Raw genomic sequence first — 19,051 nt, forward strand, 5'->3', positions numbered from 1 at the left:
TTCCTTGGACCGTAAGAAAAGCGTTTCACCCTTCGTGAAGCTCCAGCGCTGATCCGGTGGGATTACAGTAGTTTACAGCTTGGATCTGGTTTATGTCGTAAATACCAGTAAATGTTGTTTAGAAGAGATTAAAAAGAAACAGAAGAATCAGTTCTCTGTGAGGCACACTCCAATAAAACTTGGATTAACTTTCAATCAATTGTGTTCCTAAATTGGCAGCACTATTGTTGTATGGGTCATCTAGAGAGGTTGCACATCTTTTCCTTACAAACATTTACTTCCAATGTACCTCTGTTACTGCAATAACATTGAGGACTAACATGAAATGGCAAAAAATACTAAAGTCTTTTCAAGGAGACCCCAAATTGATTTACTTTGAATAACTGTAGTAGCTATGGTAATTTGTAATATAGTAACTCTTTGCATGGGTTAAATTGTTTTATTACATTTAAAAGATGGCAACATTCTGTAATAAATAGAATAATAAGTAAAAGAATAAAAACAGCACACCAAAGTATTTAAAGCATGTGTAACTTTAGGCTTTCCTTCTCTGTTGCTTGACAACCATAAACAGGCTCATGAACAATATTTTCTTCAGTGAAGGATTTAATAGTTCCTAGCTTTTTATAACTAATAAAAGCTATTACAGACTCTTTGTTGTTGTCGTCAAGAAAGGAAACTCATAATGTTTGTGCACAGAGCGTTTTGTTTATGAAAGAAGTTCTTCTTTGAAGCTATTTAGAGTTCATTCATCTTTTATAGAGCTCATATCTGTTCGGCAGGTGTGCTAGTACCCGCTCTCCTCACCTAAACCCACATATTTCCTCTCTGAGGGGAAAGCCGGAGGAATGGAAAACTGGAGCTAAGGAGGGGCGGAGGGAGGGTGGAATGAGAGAATGGAATGTGGAGCTCCGGGAATGTTTAGACCGGTCTGGATAATTGAGTGGATTTGGAACAAGAAAAGACAAACTTTGTTCCTGGGGAGTGGAGGAATGTACCCAAGGATGTCTGGAGAATGATTCCAGCTAGGCTCAATGGAAAGATGGAAAGACACAGGAATGTCCTTAGAAAAGAGGAATGTCAAATCTAAACAAACACATGCACAGTATGACCCCGGCTATGGAATTCCTCCTAAAAATGGACATTTTCTTGCACTGGGATTTCCTGTGTGTGACCTTTCTGTGTTTTTTACTTAATTTACTCTGTTATTTGAATGGTCTGTAATGTTTAGTGACGTTTATTCTACACAGGTGTTGAGATGTTATTGAGATGGTAGGTGGAGGCAGATTCTCATGGGGCAGATAGCTACTCTTTATTCTCGGTGGGTGGAGGAGAGGCAGAAATGTGTCGTCACCACATACATCAGCAAACGCTTTACCCTTTGTATCTTTAAATCGTTAGATCTTTAACTCAGTAGTAACCAGTTTGTTTAAAGTTTAATACAGTATGTTAAAGAATAGATGACAAAAGTGCTGATTATGCTTAATATATAAACCTTGTCACGTTGTCATCAGTGATCTTTGTTTTTTATATAGCCTTTATAATGTTCTTTTTTGGATAAAAGCGTCTCCTAAATGAGTAAATGAGCAAATAAATACATGTTTGAAATATAATGTTACAGTGTAACCGCAATAATAAAGTGCGCGAATGTTTGTTTGTTATATTGTAGCGCGTCGGGTCGGGAGCGCCCGTGACGTCACCGCCGCTCTGTTGTCGCCTGTGCAGAGCTCGAGCTGTAAGTGCGCGGAATCGCAATCAGGTTAACAACAAACAACCAAACAAAATCCGTGAACGCGCAGAGTTTTTAGAGTGCTGGTGCTCGGTGGGTTATTGGCATTCATCCGGACCGTGTTCCACGTTGGTGTGTTGTGCGTTAAAGCGAAGGAAAGACGCGCAGAAGTAAAACATGGCAGAGTTGTTGGCCGGGTTCGGCTGTTATACGCACGCTGTGGTTCGAGCGGTTCCTCGGTCTCTGGCCACTCAAGCGCTCAGAAGCGGCAATCTGGAGGTGGACCCGCTGAAAGTCCAGCAGGAACAAGAGTATTATGTGTCGGTTCTGACGCAGCGGCTCGGTCTGGAGGTGATCGAGCTGCCCGCGGATGAGACTCAACCGGACTGTGTGTTTGTGGAGGATGCTGCGGTCGTGTGCGAAAACACCGCGCTCATCACTAGACCCGGAGCTGAGAGCAGACGCGGGGAGGTACAGTAAAACCAAACCCAAACACACACATATACCTTCTGCTTTACATGTAAACTCGGTGCTGAACACTTAACCCATAAACACCCATGGATCTCATTCATAAAAGATTATAAAGTCATTTATGAGTGCTTTTTATGGTCCTATCAAGTCACCTGTGAGGGAATCATACTAATAGCGTTTGTCTCTTGGACTGAAAGCATCACTTTAAATTAGGGCAGTCAAAAGATTAATCGCATACAAAATAAAAGTGTTTGCATAATGTTTGTGTGTACTGTGTGTAATTAATATGTATATATAAATTATATTATGGAATATGTAAACATTAATGTATTTATTAAAAGAACATTTACATGTGTATACATGCGTTTATTTATTTATATATTATAAAATATTAGTTATATAATATATGTTGAATTTTTCTTCAACTACTTTAAATGACAATCTTTAAATGACAGTTTTGTTTATGAAAGTTCAAAGTGTATCACAGTTGAGAGTTTGATTCTGTGAGGATAGTGAACATCTTTATTTGACTTAAACTAATATATTGACCTAAACACTCAATACTAATATATATATATATATATATATATATATATATATATATATATATATATATATATATATATATATATATATATGAAGAGTTTGGTTCCAAAACGCAATAAAAGCCATTTTTGAAAAAAATGAGTTACTGCCAAAATCAGTATTATATCAGGTCAGTATTTAAAAGTAAATTCTTAATTTTACGCAAAATCCAATATCCGCCGTGTTATTCTGTCATCTTTTCTCCCTTTTTTCCCAAAACGCAATAAACGTCACTCCTCCTTTTCTACAGAATGCAATAAATCCACTCCACAAATTACAGCGCACAATTCCACGAAATGTAAACAAACAATGGCGGCGTACATAGGTAAATAACATAGGTCATCTACTTTGTACTTTGTGATCAACAAACAAACAAAAACAAAATCATTCTTTAATAGCATTGATAAACCTGTGGTTTTCTTTGACGGGAAAGAAACGTAAGCCATCAACATCTAAAATTTACGCGAGAGGCACTCGGTAGATGATCGCTTGTTCTCCCGACAGCATCTAGCTTCTCTCGTGCTAACACATTGACCCCAGGGGATCTTAGAAAAACTTTTCATTATTTTACTCAAAGTCAACGAGAATCACAGCTGATCGCTGTTAAAAATGTTAAGCGACGACGTCAAGTATAATCGCTCAGCAATGACAGTGTTGCTAATATGACAAAGTAAGTGTTTTGATTAATGCCATTAATGTTTCTTTTTTTAATCAGTGTGTACAACTGTTCAACTAAATGAATATAAAATGGCAAAAATGAATGCACATTTATACGTTGATTGAATAGATTTATAGAATTTTGAAAAAAAAACTTGGATTTATTGCATTTTGTGGAAAAAATAATTCATTTTTATAATAAATCTTTGAAAATCAAGTTATGGATTTGAATTTTTTATGTTTTTATAACCTAAATATGCTATGTGAAAGTTTGTAACAGAAAATAGTGGAGTTCATCTTGTTACTTTCTTGGTATAGAAAACACGTTTTTACAGAAATTTGTCAAAATGGATTTATTGCGTTTTGGAACCAAACTCTTCATACATATATATATATATTTACATTTTGTCTAAATGATCAGTGGTGTTCTGTTCACAGTGTTGTATCTGATTTGAAGTCCAAACTCTAGGGTGACCATATGTGCCATGGCCAGGATTTTGGGTGCATCTTTCAGAAGTCGTATTTGTCAACCACATACGTCAACAAGGTTTATTATTTCAAGTTTTATTTTAAAATAAAAGCAAACATTACATTTCAAAATAAGAAGGAAACAGTATGTTTTTTTATGTTTTTAACTGAAAATTAGGTATGCGGTCAACAAAAATGGCATGTATGGTCACCCTAACAAACTCTCATTATTTAGTCAAGTATGCCAACATTTGCATTTTGGAGGAACCATTGAGTTTATAAGTCGGACTATCAATGCTTTAATGTGTGCAGTGGTGTTATCAGGCATTGGCAGGTGCATATGGTTTCAGCACATTTATTTTTACCCAGTAAGTTTTTTTTTGTACTTGTTCTTGAGCTGTGTTCAAAATTTTCACTTTAGTGCTGAGAGTTAATAGATTACATTCAGTTAATGAATGTGCGGCTGTGTCCAGTTGTTGTGTGTTTTTTCTTTTATATGTTTCTCTCTGTGTCTCTGAATCCTGCAGTACATTCGCTCAGTAATTAATGTGTACCAGGCTGGGCCCCATTTTTCAATCAGAACTGCCTAAATTTTCTGTGTCATAGACTCAACAAGGTGTTGAAAACATTCCTTAGAGATTTAAGTCCATATTGACATGAAAGCATTTCATGATTTTTTTGGCTGCACATCCATGATGCAAATCTCCCATTCCACCACATCCCAAAGGTGCTCGATTGGATTAAGATCTGGTGACGGTCGAGGCCGTTGGAAAACATGTTCAAGAAACCAGTCTGAGATGATTTGAGCTTTGTGACATGGCGTGTTATCCTGCTGTTAGTAGCCATCACAAGATAGGTACACTGTGGTTATAAAGGGATGGATGTGGCGTTAGAATGATAGAATGCTCAAGGGACCCAAAGTGTGCCAAGAAAATTTCCCCAAACCATTACTCCACCACCATCTTGAACCGTTGATATTGGCAGGATGGATTCATGCTTTCATGTTGTTTACACCAAATTCTGACTCTACCATCTAAATATCAGCTTAAATTGAGACTCATCAGACCAGGTGAAGTTTTCCAATCTTCTGTTGTCCAATTTTGGTGAGCCGATGTGAATTTTAACCTCAGTTTCCTGTTGTTAGCTGACAGGAGTGGCAACCGGTGTGGTTTTCTGCTGCTATAGCTCATCTGCTTTTAGATTGACGTGTTGTAACTAGTGGTTATTTGAGTTACTGTTGCCTTTCTATCCTATTAAACCAAACTGCTCATTGTCCTCTGACATCAAAGATCAGGGTAAAGTTTTACTAGAGTAAATTGTAACTTGTGCAATGCTTGTGCAACTGTACTATTGAGCTATAACCAAACTGAATTGCACAGACCCTGCTGAGGATTGACCTGATTTTCTTGTAAGAAGAATAATTTTCCTGACTGCAGTGTTTGCTGAAATCTATCTGCTAGTATGAAACTATCCAAAGAGCAGATCTCCAAGAGCTTTAGGACTCGAGTAGTTGGCAACATTACTTCTAACAAATATTGTGTCTGTCTGAATGACAGTGGGATCGAGTTATGTAGGTCATGGCAATGCTTTGTCATTTGAGTGAAGTTTTGGACAAAATGAAGAGCACATTTTGATGGTACAAAGAGTTTTCCTTTGTGGGAAAAAGAGATGCCAAACACTTTATCTTGTGAAGGGATTGGCTCAATAATTGATTTATTGAGTGTGTTTACATGCAGAGTCTTACTGTGGGTTCACACCAGGGGTCTCATTTATAAACCTTGCGTACCCACAAAACGGGGCTGGAAACGTGCGTATGCCAGTTCCCATGCAAAGGTTGTGATCTATAAAAAACAAGCTTGCAGGGTGGGATCTGAGGATGATTCATGTATGCACACTTGCAGGTGATCTGTGATTTATAAAGGGAACATTGCCTGCGGAAGAGGCGGATAAAAAGGCGATATTCGCACATAGTTGGACGCTTGAACAGAGCTTATATAGCTCAAATTCAGTACATTTACCAGATTGTTCAACTTCCAATCACTTTCTTCCAAACAAGATCATTTAAATTACTGAAAAGTGAAAGTACAAAGATGTCTCGTATAGCGATGATGATTGTCCTCCATTGTTGTTTTGTTTTTCTGCCTCCGCTCACTTCCTGTAATCACGTCACTGCTAGAGCAAGCTCCTGATTGGTTAACGCGGCGCAAAAATCCGCCAAAGTTCAGCGTGATTTTGAACTCGCGTGGATCATGCATCAAAGCTCAATTCACGCTGAACGCGCCATCTGCGCCACGCCTTGCATGCTTTCAGTGCCATCCGCGTCACTAAATTCGCGTTTAGCGCGCGGCAGGATGCCTATTCACGTCTTTGCATTGAATTAACATGTAAATCACTTGTGATTGCCGCCTTGACCGCATATGATGTGAACGCATCATTACGCCGATTATGCTTACTAAACTGATTACATGTGTGGGGTCAAGTAAATGTGTAAATCTGTCTTATTTTATCGAGGAAAGTCCATAAATGGTGTAAGCAAAAACCGACCAACCCAGGTAGTTTTTTTGCTCATTACCCTGATTTCGCGCTGCATGTTAACACCTTAACCAACTTTCTTGCAGTTTTGTGTGTCTGCTCAATTTTGTTGTGATACCACTCACTTGAAATGTATATTCTGTTCAAAACCATTAAATCAAAACCAAGCTGTGTAAAATACCCAAAATTTCCCTAGAGATGTTAGGGTAAAACTCCTGTCATGTTTGTGTGATTGACTTTCATAAAGGCAAAGTGTATGGCTGATTTCTTAACTGAAACCCTTAAAAGATTTGTTTGATGTAAGGATGTGCACTGATAATTTTCAACTGTTTGGTTGTAACCCAAAAATTCGTGGCCTGTTCTGAAAGAGTAAATGATGTGAAGTTGGAACGGGAAAATAAACAAACCAATCAATTTTTCAATGAATAGGGAAAATATTTCCCACATCACTTGCTGTTGACTTCTGAGGTTGTGTATCTAAATAAGTTGTGCGGTATTGTGTCACATAGATGCGAGTCAAATGAAACGCATGCCAACACGGAGAGGTTGCGTGACGTGTCCTCATCTTCAAACGCTGTCTGTCTGTTTCTAATAGTGAAGTCATTCTCACAGATGAAAAGATTTCTGAAGATCTTAGAGATTTTTGTCGGTATTGTAGTGGCTGCTTGATTGAAGCGAGTGCTTGATTGAAGCGTTTTCATTATAAGCTGCTGTGGAGCTTTTGAATAGTCAGGACTTTTTTTAGGAGGTAAATATTGCTAAGATGTTGTTTGAAGGATGTCCTGTAATCTTTTATAGTTTATTTGATTTTCTTGGAAGTTTAGTTTGTGCGTTATATAGATAAGAGGATATCTGACATTCAATGAATTTATTTTATGCTGGGTGATGTTCATTGATCTTTGTCTTTGATCTCATACTTAAATACAATAAAGCAATATACTTCACTAGTGTCACAGGCAGGTACAAGTTGTCTTGTTAAGTAGCACATATCATTAATTTTACTAAAGAAGACAAAATTGCATAAACATAGCTGTGTCTTGTCCGACTAACTAGCGATTTGTTCAACCTTCTCAGATTTTCCTACTCCATCATATTGAACAATCCTACTGCAAGTTTCTGCTTGTGTCTGCGACTACGTAAATACATTTAGTGCATGATTTTTATTAGACAATGGTAGGAAGATATTTTAGTGCAAAATCCAGATCAGATCGTCCTACCAGTGTAAAGTAAACAGGTTTACAGATGATTTAACAGCACAAGATACCATAACAGACTCTCCTAATACAGGGTGCCCTTGGGTTCTTGAAAATCCTTGAAAGTTTGTAAATCTGGGGAACATCATCAAGGCCCTGGAAAGTTTATGAAAATTAACATACATAGCCACAGGTCCTGGAAAGATCTTGAATTTATTTTGTTGCAAAAAACTCCATATTATTTACTTTGGTCCCCTAATGTGTCATTTCACCAATTTGCCAGATTTGTGCATACAATTTGCCCTGTGCCATTGTGCTGGACCATATTAAAGCACACTTTATGGTTATGGTATGCATCCACGACGGGAGTTAAACTTTCTGTTCAGTGTCCGGTTGCATAAACTTTTAAGACTGGTCTTAATTGCAAAATATATAAATGTTGTATCAAGGCTGATTAAAGGGACAGTAAGTAGGGTTGTATTTATTCGTAAATATGTCCTCATTGGTGTCAAATGACCTCTGCCAGTGATCTGACTTTTCTTTGTAAGCTTAGAATTTTATTTCTTTGCTTACATTGAATGGTTAAGTCCAACTAGGCTTCCATGTTGTTTCGCCGTATTGATAAACTACTGTATAATAGCAGAGAGGGACAAAAAGCACTACCAACACGTTTCCACAATGCGTTTTCATTCAGAACACGTGAACCAAATGAAACGGACAAGAAGATCAGTGGGTGAATAGCGGCTACCGTAGTTGCAACACAGATTTGAAAAAGCGAGGCGCTAGAGAGCACTGTTCGTTTGAATGCAAAATACAATTTCACCACTAGATGGGGGTAAATCCTACTTACTTTCCCTTTAACTCTAATGTATTTATACTAAAAGGGAAAAATACATTTTGATGAAGTGTTTTCTGCGTGAGGAACATTGTGTTGGATGTTGCATTGACGTTCAAGCGCCCACAAAACTGCTATGATGGTACCTCAACTTTTCACAGATAAAAACACGCACACGCACAAACACACACATATTTATATTTATATTATGTAATGTAATGTTGAATTGCTTTGCTTGTTGAGATAGTGTCAACTCATAAAGCAAGAAACTTGAAAAGCATATTCATATATCATAAAAATTCCGGTTACCTAAGCTCGTTTTAATAAAATCCTTGCAAAATTTAATTTCAGATCATTATGAATACAGTATAGGATGTACCGAATGTTCTTCATTTTTATCCAACACAAAAGAAATACAACAAAAAGAATATCAGATCATATGGCCAAAAATAAATGCATAGTTGTGTTAAATGCAGAGTTATCCTTCCCAAAAAGACCATTAGACATCTCCAGCTGATTCACAACGCTGCTGCCAGGATTCTGAGCAGAACCAGAAAATATGAACAAATTCTTTTTATTTCTCTTGTTTTTATTCTTATTTTTATATGTTTTATACTTTTATTCCTGTTTTATTCTTTTTCACACATTTAAACAGTTTTTATTAAAATCACATTTATTTTCTTTTAATTGATATTTTAAAGTCATGCATCTTTGATTTTTTGTTTTCTCATTTCTATGTAAAGCACTTTGAATGACCTCTGTGTATGAAATGTGCTATACAAATAAACTTGCCTTGCCTTGCCTTGCCTTGCCTAGGTAAGATGATGTAACCCCTCACTTGAAATTTGTCCCCACAATAGTTACGTTTACATGCAACCAAATAATCAGTTTGTAATCGTATTAATGGCTCAATCAGATTGAAAAGTCTTCATGTAAACACATTGATCAATACAATTCAGGTCGATCGGATGCAAATTTTGATCGTATTGAAAGGTGTGGTGTAGTCTGATCTGTGATCCGATCATCAGGAGAAAAGTATGCATGTAAACACGTAAATCGTAGTATTCACGGATGCAAAACTATCTTAGTGCACATCTTATTTTTATCTCTTATATCACAGAACCATGTACAGTAATAGCAAGGCAATTGCGACACATATTATAAAGGTAATGGGGTCACGTCTTTCATAACATTACATAAAGAAATAAAACAGCGTTGTGTCTTTAGAAAATTGTTTTTATTGCCTATATCTGAAAACTTCTTAAGAACAACTTTCTCCAATCAGCTTTGTACATTTATCCAGAGATAAGCGTGAACTTGACGAGATATGCTAGGCGCTGTGTGGTGTTGCCAAGTCCTCTGTTTTTTCCAGTTCAGATTTGGGCATCTGTTTAAACTGTAATTTGGGGTTGTTGTTTTTCTGCAAGTTAAAAAATGAAAGGATTTGGTTAATTAGTTAGTTAGTTAGTTAGTTAGGGAAGCTTTTTTGGCTAGTTTTAAATGGCTGTTGGGATTGTTTTTATAAGCAACGCTGGCAGCCCTGGCTGTGCCCTTGCACAGACGTTTGGTTTGGATTATATAGAATGAACATGTAAACCAACATTTGAATTAGATTGCAATGTTAAGGGTGCATGTAAACTGTATTGTTGTAATCATAAAAATTGTTAAATTCAGTTGGATTGACAACATTCTGTGCATGTATACATAGCCACCAAGTCCTTGAATTTGAGGGTATTGGATGTGGAAAGTCTTTGAAAGGTCATTTAATTATTATTATGGGTGTGTTGTTTACCCAGACAATAATAAAAAATTCAAATGACTAACTTGTTAGACTATAAGCAGACAGCCAAGGTCTTTGTCGTGTTTATGAGAGAAAGTGTTGATAAACGTAACCTCTGTAATCTTGTTGGTGATTTCTGGAGAAGAGCTGGCAGTGCCCCTTTGTTTGTTTAGGTTTATATCCATAATAACACAAGTGGAAGTGTAAGAGGACACAGAGATTTGATTGTTAGTTTAGGAGGTGTAATCTCCTCTTTAATAATACTGACTGGAATTCTGGTGGTTCAAAGGAAAGATCTTAGGGGGTGCAAAATTATAGCGAAATAAATACAGTAAAAGACGTCTACGCAGGTGGTGGTTGTAAATGTTATCTGGTCAACAGATCATCCGTCTTGTTTGGACAAGACTCTTGATTACAGTTAAACCAGATGTAGGCCTAGTGAGATTTGTGTGTCTGTGAGAGAGAGAGAGATCGAGTCAACAGCTATCTCTGAAAAGCACATCTCTATGTGTCCTGTGTAAGTTTTTTTTATAACTTTAGCGCTGAAGTTTAATTCAAACCACACAGTACGGCTCTTTGTTATGACTAGACAGCGTTCAGACGCAGAACGCCTCTGTCTGACGGTCCGCTGCTGGAACACATCCTGTCCGGAAATGACCCGCTTTCTGTCTGCACTCATTCCACGACTGTGTGAAAACTGACTGTGTGATCTGGACGACCGTTCCGGTTTGGTCTGACATTCCTGACGTTTCGGTTATTCCTGTGACATTCCTGATCGGCAGACCACACCGTGTGTGTGTGTGTGTGTGTGTGTGTGTGTGTGTGTGGTCCAGACAGCAGTGTATAAGCTTTTAAAGGTGTGATTTTAAAAGGTACGTCTCACACGTAAAAAAAATACACTTGCCCTTTGACATATGACCTTGTCTCTTGGAACAAGCTCACACAAGTGTTTATTAGACCAATACAATGTGTGAACTCTACAACCTCTCTTTCAAACATGTAACAAATATTATATAATGTCATTGCACATGCACGAACGTGCACACACACACACACACACACACACACACACATGTTGGTGTATGTGGTTTACGGGGACATCTCCATAGACGCAATGCATTTTATACTGTCCAAACTGTTATATTCTATTCCCCTTACCTACCTCAATCCCTAACCCCAATGTCACAAAAACCTGTTGCCAGTCTTTAATCTATGAAAAACTACCATTTAGTATGTTTTTTTAGCTTTTCCGTTTATGAGGACACTCTCTGTGTCCCCGTAAACCACCTTTATAGCATAATAAACATGTTATTATACACTATTCATGTCCTCGTAAACCACATAGACCAACCCACGCATGCACGCACGCACACACACACACACACACACACACACACACACACACACACACACACACACACACACACACACACACACACACGCACATGCATGCACGCATAGACACACACAAACATGCATGCATACACACACATACATACACATGCATACAACACAGACACGCGCGCACACATGCACGCACAAGGTCATGGGTTCTAGCCCAGGGAACCCACATACTGATATAAAATTTATGGTTTCAAATGTGCTGTAAATTGTGTGTGTGTTTCGGTGTCTTTCTGTGTGTGTGTGCGCGTGTGCATGTGTGTGCATCTGTGCATGTATGTGCGCGTGTGTGTGTGCAGGTGTGGATGTGTGTGCGCGTGTGTTCGCGTGTGTGGCATGTGTGTGTGCATGTGTGCGTGCATCGGTGCATGTATGTGCGTGTGCGTGCATGTGTATGTGTGCATGTGTGTGTGTGTGTGTGTGTGTGTGTGTGTGTGTGTGTGTGTGTGTGTACAGCTCCACAAGTCTACTGGATGGGGTTTTTGTAGGCAGTGTGTTTTAGTCGGTAGAGGTTATGGGACAGTGGAAGTGTATTGTGACATCTGTGTGTGTCTGTGTATATTTTTGCGTGTGTGCTCACTCAGCAAGGCCAAGTTTCTTTCTTCGCACCATCACATGAAGAATGTCTGAGTTCAGACTGTGGGAAAACTGCTCAGTTGGACTTCAGAAACGTTTATTCAGCATATGGGGCTTTTTGAGTCGCACGTGCAAAGAAACAAGTGACTCTGAATCTCTACATTAAAGCACAAGCGTGTGTTATATCAAGTGTTTTACTGTGGATGTTGTTTCAGCTAGCTGAGTTGTCTGAACAAAGTGTTTCATTTGAAGAAAGTTTCTTTAAAGCATACAGACTAAATAATAGACAACTGTAGGATTTTTTTGCTGTCTTTGTTGTCCTTTGATTTGTTTCTTGACTGTTTAATAGTCTACACATACACACACATTGTGTGTGATTTATTGTAACATAAACTACCACTTGATACCGTTAAACTTTAAAGAGGACTTTTTATGTTCCTTTCAAAATACCCCACAGATCATCTAATTTCTGTTAATACAGTCTGAGACTTTAGCCAAACTTGTGCTACAACTCACTAATAGATGCATTTAAAGAGCAATTGCAAACATTTACATAATATAAAGGACAAACAGCTGATACAGACCCATCTTTCAGAATCAACTATTTAAATCCAGCGTTGTATTGACCTTCATTAGCAGTGCAGAAGTGAAGTGATTTACACAAACACATAAGACTTCACCTGTTTTCTTTGGCCCATTCCCCTTATAAATGACACTAAACCACTGTTTTCTCACATGTCAGCAGTAAACAAGGTTATGTCAACAAAAACACATCAACCGCTTATGAAACTGGCATGTTTGCTAATTTGGCCACTGAGTCCATTGACAGTCATGGGCGGGGCTTAAGCAATATGATGTCACATTGCTAAGAAAATAAAACCACTTGATCTAGAAGACTAGAAGTTATGATGTTGAAACACCATGTAAAAGTGATTTTTGCAAACACCTGCAAAGTGTCAATTTGATCATGTTATAATAAATTATCTGTGGGGTATTTTGAGCTGAAACTTCACATATGTATTCTGGGGATACCAAATATTTATTTCACATCTTTAAAAAAGTCTTGTGAAATGTCCTCTTTAACTCTTTCCCCGCCATTGACGAGATATCTCGTCAATTAAGAGAAAACGCTTCCCCGCCAATGACGAGATTTTCCGTCTTTCCGCAATACCGCTATTATCCACCAGGTGGCGCCCTTCCGCAACTTTTTAAAACCGGAAATATTGCCCTATGGCAAGCGGCTGCATGTCCGTGTCTGTTTTAAAGATCGCTCTGAATGGGATCTCTATGAAAAGTCTGTCACAAATATGGAATTATCTCTGCTTTTTGCTCAAAATATGGTGTTTTTGCAAAAACCTACCCATATTCAAAAGCTGATTGCAAAAGAACCACTAAAGGTAGGATGAAACGGTTTTTTTTTGTATGAAAGCAGAGGGTCTGTTCTTTCATTTGGTATATTGTATGTTTATTTATTTAAAGAAGAACATTTTCTGGAAGGCATTAAACTTTGGTGAAAATCATGAAAAACGCTGGCGCTGGCTGGCAACTTTTTTTAAAAACGCTGGCGGTGAAAGAGTTAAAGAGTAACTAAACCCTAAACAAACTTTTTTTAGTTAATGATCTGTAAGAATGATGCTTTATTAGTGCTGTTCATTGATTTTAGTAATTTTTTTGACATTTGGATATAAAGTGTTTCAATACTACAATATATGGTGTAAAAACGTCTGATTGCTGCCCTCTTCAGGTTGAACGGTGGCTACTGCAGTTGAATTTTCCTATTGGATGTTGGGTCCAAGAAATAACTCGTGACGTAAGCAGGTTCAAGCTCACCACGCCCTTGTTACGATCTCACCACACACTTAGTTCGTCCCCTCTATCTCCGTTGGGATCTGCCCACTTTTCTTGCATTTTTCAAATATTGCAGTGGGTGGAGTCAGGCTCTGACCAGGGGTTTAGTTACTCTTTAAGTGCAATAAATGTTTTTGTTGAAATAATGAGAATCGTTTGAGAGAATCGTGATCTCATTTCCCATGAAGAAAAATCATGATTCACATTTTCGCAAGAATTACACACAGAGAAAAAATGTATTTTTCTATCTGTTTGACTCTATTTAGTTTCTGCAGAGTTCCAGAGAAATTTTCAACACTTTACAAATTTTAAAGGGGCTGTATGATCAGAAATAAAACACATGGTGCCAATAACTTTTGAGTAATAGCACAGCAGTATTCTCATACCAAGAGCTAAAAATAAAACGGTCATTGTCTTTGAATAATTTGATGCCTCTGATCTGATAAACAGTAGGGGAGAGCGGGGCACAACCTAACGCTTTTTGGTTTTGGCTCAATCATTCGAAAAATATTTGAGTTTGATTCATTATATTTTTACACAAGCAACACAAACATCTCTGCTACAAATGAACATTTGAAGTTTGTTTCTATTACTTACCATTCTTGGACAATTATACCAAACGTGACAGAAGTGCAAACGTTACAACTTACCCCATAGGTGGCAGGGGGTTAGTTGTAACACTTGCTAAAAATTCAGTTTGCAGGCAAATTTTCAATGCTATATTGTCTATATACTTGAAGTGGATATTGTTTATATATCTGTCTATAATAGACAGGTATCCATACTGTATTCAATCATACAACACTTTTCTAACAATAGTTTAATTATAAATGGATACAGATGTCTTAATATGTGAGAAAAAGCAGCACAATTATGACAAAAACATTTTTTATACGTGACCCAGTCTGTAATAACCATACTACAGTTTCAAAATCAAATTCTGAGATTATGAGCATCGAAGTCTGATTTTAGCCATTCATTTCATTATGATTTCAATCTTTGACTTGACCTTATTATTCAATCAATATTAAAGATATGACCAAATACATTTTGACGCACGATTTTTAATAAGACAGGCACATTTATTTTGTTGGCAGCCAGCAATCATTCGTGTGTAGCCTATTTGAAACACCTGCAAGAATTACGCTAACGTTAGCGGTTTTCATATCATGTAAGTGCGGAGGTGTTTGTTGTAACACAGCGTTACAATTAACCCCGCTGGGTCAAAATATTTTCAATCCCACCAAAAAAGTTGCTAAGAGCTGCAGACATATTTCAAAACGATGCTATGTTTTAGTCAACAAAACACTGAATAATATGACATAGCATTGGATTTGTTATCTTACACACCCAAGTTAGAAACCTAAAAAAAACATATGATGAAAAAATGTACTTACATTCCACCAAAACACTCGTTCATCAATGAGTATGTTTACATGCACAGAATAAGTGGATAACTTTCAAAAATCTGCTTATTATAAAAAACCGTTTTCATGCGTTTACATCCAAATCAATAAACCGGCTATGCAGACAACTGCGTTTACATGGCACATGGAGATTTGTCAGGTTTCTCGCAGGTAGTGACATCATCGCATATAGTACATAATAGTCGATCAAACAGCCAACGGCATATCTGTCTTAAGCTATATTGTTTAATCTCTTTTCGTGTCTCCAGAACCTGTAAATATAACATCAGTTTTTATTTCGCAGTTTCTCTGTCAACTGCTTTGGTAGAGCAGAGATTTTTATGCGTTAATTTGCACTTACTTTCACGTCTGATGTTTATCTTTCACACGCGGAGACATGCGCACATGGACAAAACTGTGAGAAAGCCAGTTAAGGTGTTAACATGCCACGCGAAATTGGGGTTATGAGCAAAAAACTACCTGTGATGATCGTTTTTTTTCTTAGGCCGTTTATGTGCTTTCCCCGATTAAAGAAAACCGTTTTACGCGTTTACATGACCCCACGTGTTATCAGTTTATTAAGCATAATCGGCGTAAGACTGTGCATGTAAACACAGTCATTAACTCTCTGGAAAAACATTATACATTTCCAATCATTTTTGGGAGATCGTCTTTTGGCACCATGAAAAAATACAGGTTAAACAAAATGCTCAACATTGTGCAACAATGTAAACAGTCCATGTTACAAATAACCCAGTGTTAGTTTTTGCCCCGCGCACCCCTACTGTGGCAAATTAGTTTTCATTGTCAGTCAGTGATTTTGTTTGTGTTTGCTGTGCAGTGTGCATCAGATTCTAGTGTGATTGTGATTTAAGGGCTTAAGTCTGCAGTTCACTAACTTTAAGTTTTGTCACGAGGGTCTACAATATATCTGCAGTCTCACGTGTGATCACACACACACAAACATAATGACTACCTTTACATAGACAGACAGAGAGTGTTTCTGTACTTATTTTTGGGCTCAGCTGAGAACGTGATGGACACATTTGATTAAATCCAAACCCACCAGCACGTGTTCATCCCAACTGCTGTGTGTGTATGAATGACTACTCACACATATATACTTCCCAGTTGTCTTTCCTATATTGCCAAGCCTGTGGTCCCAAGCACACACGCGCGCATGCATGATGGATTCTAGCCACAATTATAATTGTGTGTCTGTGGTGGTGTGCTAGTGTGTTTGTGCTTGTGTGTGTGTGTCTGTGTGAGTTACCCTAACAATCTCTGAGTTATGACTGTAGCACATGGTGTGTGCATGACATCACTGGCTCATCAGCGTCCATAAACAGAACACACATGTTCCCTCTGGCATGTGTGTGTGTGTGTGTGTGTGCTCTTGATCATCAGGTGATGTCAGTGTTTCCCCGGTGACCTTTGTGCACTGGACTCTAATGACATCATCCACCGCACGATACACTCTTAAAGGTGAAGTGCGTCATTTCTTAAGATTGTCTCTGTGCGTCTAACAGTCTTCAACTATCAAACTTCTGCCCCGGTTGTAATTTCCCTCTTAGTATTTCAGACCACATCTATCCGTGCGCTCTCACTGAGCCCCTGTAGGAGTTTTAGCCTTGCTGTTTTCTCCATCACCGCTGTCTGGAGTTCTCAACGTTACCTCAAACACAAACTACTTCAAGAATGATAATGACAGAAACATTCACATTGGAAAAACACACATTTCGATCGCTTTCCTCTCTTGTACACACTTCTGTGTCTCATCTTCTGTCTCTTTTAGTGTCTGGAGATGTGTTTGGATTTCCCGCTATTGGTCTTTAATAATTTTTCTCGGTTCGCAAACACAGTCGAGTATCGGCGGCCGTCGGCTCGCTGTCCCAGCGTGCACCTGTGTCATGCCAGAGTCTTGTGTAGACGTATCCCACGCTGCACCTCTGCATGCCGTTCTTGTGAGGAAACGTCTGCTTTTCAAAGGACATGTCCAGCAATCCAGCTCACTAATGTCTCCAGCAGTGTAAGATCTTGATATGAAGGCAGAAATCTTTCGCAGATGGACTGAGATGATTCCCAGAGGACTGGCAGTATGTTAAACTCTTACATAAGAGAAATCCTGTAGTGCAGATGTCTGAAAACTATTGTTGTGGGAAGTGTGCAGAATTGATATTTATTGAATATTTTAATCATATTTCAAAGGTATAGTTCAACCAAAAATTTTAATTCTGTCATTATTTATTTTAGTGCTGTGACGGATCGCAGTTGATCCGGATCATGACCCACGGTTTGACTCTTATTGCGGATTAATACGCAAATTTAAATAGGGAAAGTTTATCATTTGCACGTGTTTCAAAGGCTTGCAAATGTTAACACTCAAGTGATTTTAAACAATTTAACCCCAAAAAGGATCTAAAGTTAGCAGTTTTCTGTACGAACAAATGCACGTGCGGTTGAATGTGTCTGGTCCAACTTCAGTCAGACGTAATCATCCTTCAAAAAAACTGTAGATTCAGAACTGTTGATGTGTAAACTTTAGAGAGAATTGCGCTACTGTGTCTCATCATGTAGTCAAATAAAATACATTTGGCGATGAAAAACAACGTGACGTTTAAATTTGGAATTTTTGCTCCGTTTTTGTGATTGTGCGCGAGTTTAAGTGCACTCAAAAGTGAACACACGTAGAGACGCGTTTCAAAAAGCAAGCGAATATAAAATCTTTCTGTTCTTGACAAGGCACATGCAAACAAAATGATCTCACAGTATTTTTTTCTAATAAAAACATTTGTTTATGTCTTAGGTGTGTATGTTAAGATAAGAGTCAGAAACCAGTCTGTGCTTATTTGGTCTTAAAGAGACAGTAACCTCAATTAACCTACTTAAGTCTGTGTCATTAATGTTAATCAAACAACCCAAAACAAAGAGAAAATCACTTCTGAAGCTCTAAAAAAATAATAATTATATTTTTAATTATACAATAAAGACAGTGTTATTATTCATTTGATTCGATTTCTGTACCTAATGCTAATTTTAGACCTTACTTTATTCTGTTTTATAAATGTTTAATTTTTTTATTTGTTATACATTTTTCCCATCCCTTTTTTTAATGATCCCTCAGTGTGATCCGAACCGTGAGTTTTGTGATCCGTCACACCCCTAATTAATTCACTCTTGTCTTGTGTTGTTACAAACCTGTACAAATGTATTTGTACTGATGAACACAAAGTAAGATAACCAAAGACCATTACTGTAACCAAACCGATCGGAGGCCCCCACTGACTTCCAGTTTTTTTTTCTTACTATGGAAGGCAATGGGTCTCATGATTGGTTTGGTTACAAACATTCCTTAAAACATCATCTTTCATGTTAATCCGAGCAAAGAAATGTATACAGGTTTCTAACAACACAATGGTGAGTAAATGATAGAGGTAGACTGATTAATCGGTTTTGCTGATTAATCGGCACTAATAGTACATTGGTGGAATAATCAGCAATGGCAAAAAATAAATGCCGTTAGTAATCTGTCGATTAATTGGTTATCAGCAAGTAGGGACCAACTTCATT

At 37.8% G+C, this 19,051-nt stretch overlaps 1 protein-coding gene across 2 annotated transcripts in view; it reads left to right on the forward strand.

Annotated features, from left to right (window-relative positions):
• Window positions 1-19,051, forward strand: part of ddah1 (dimethylarginine dimethylaminohydrolase 1) — a 47,619-nt gene that overhangs the window by 2,226 nt on the left and 26,342 nt on the right. Inside the window, exon 1 of one of the 2 annotated variants that reach the window (XM_065269040.2) lies at window positions 1,672-2,200. The exons of the other annotated variant lie outside the window; for it this stretch is intronic. Coding sequence (XP_065125112.1) covers window positions 1,907-2,200 — 294 coding nt within the window. The 5' untranslated portion in view covers window positions 1,672-1,906. Of the gene's footprint in view, window positions 1-1,671; window positions 2,201-19,051 lie in introns of those variants that run through there. 2 annotated transcript variants of the gene reach the window in all.

The sequence above is a fragment of the Paramisgurnus dabryanus genome, chromosome 21 (genome assembly GCF_030506205.2).
Source record: "Paramisgurnus dabryanus chromosome 21, PD_genome_1.1, whole genome shotgun sequence".
Lineage (NCBI taxonomy): Eukaryota > Metazoa > Chordata > Actinopteri > Cypriniformes > Cobitidae > Paramisgurnus > Paramisgurnus dabryanus.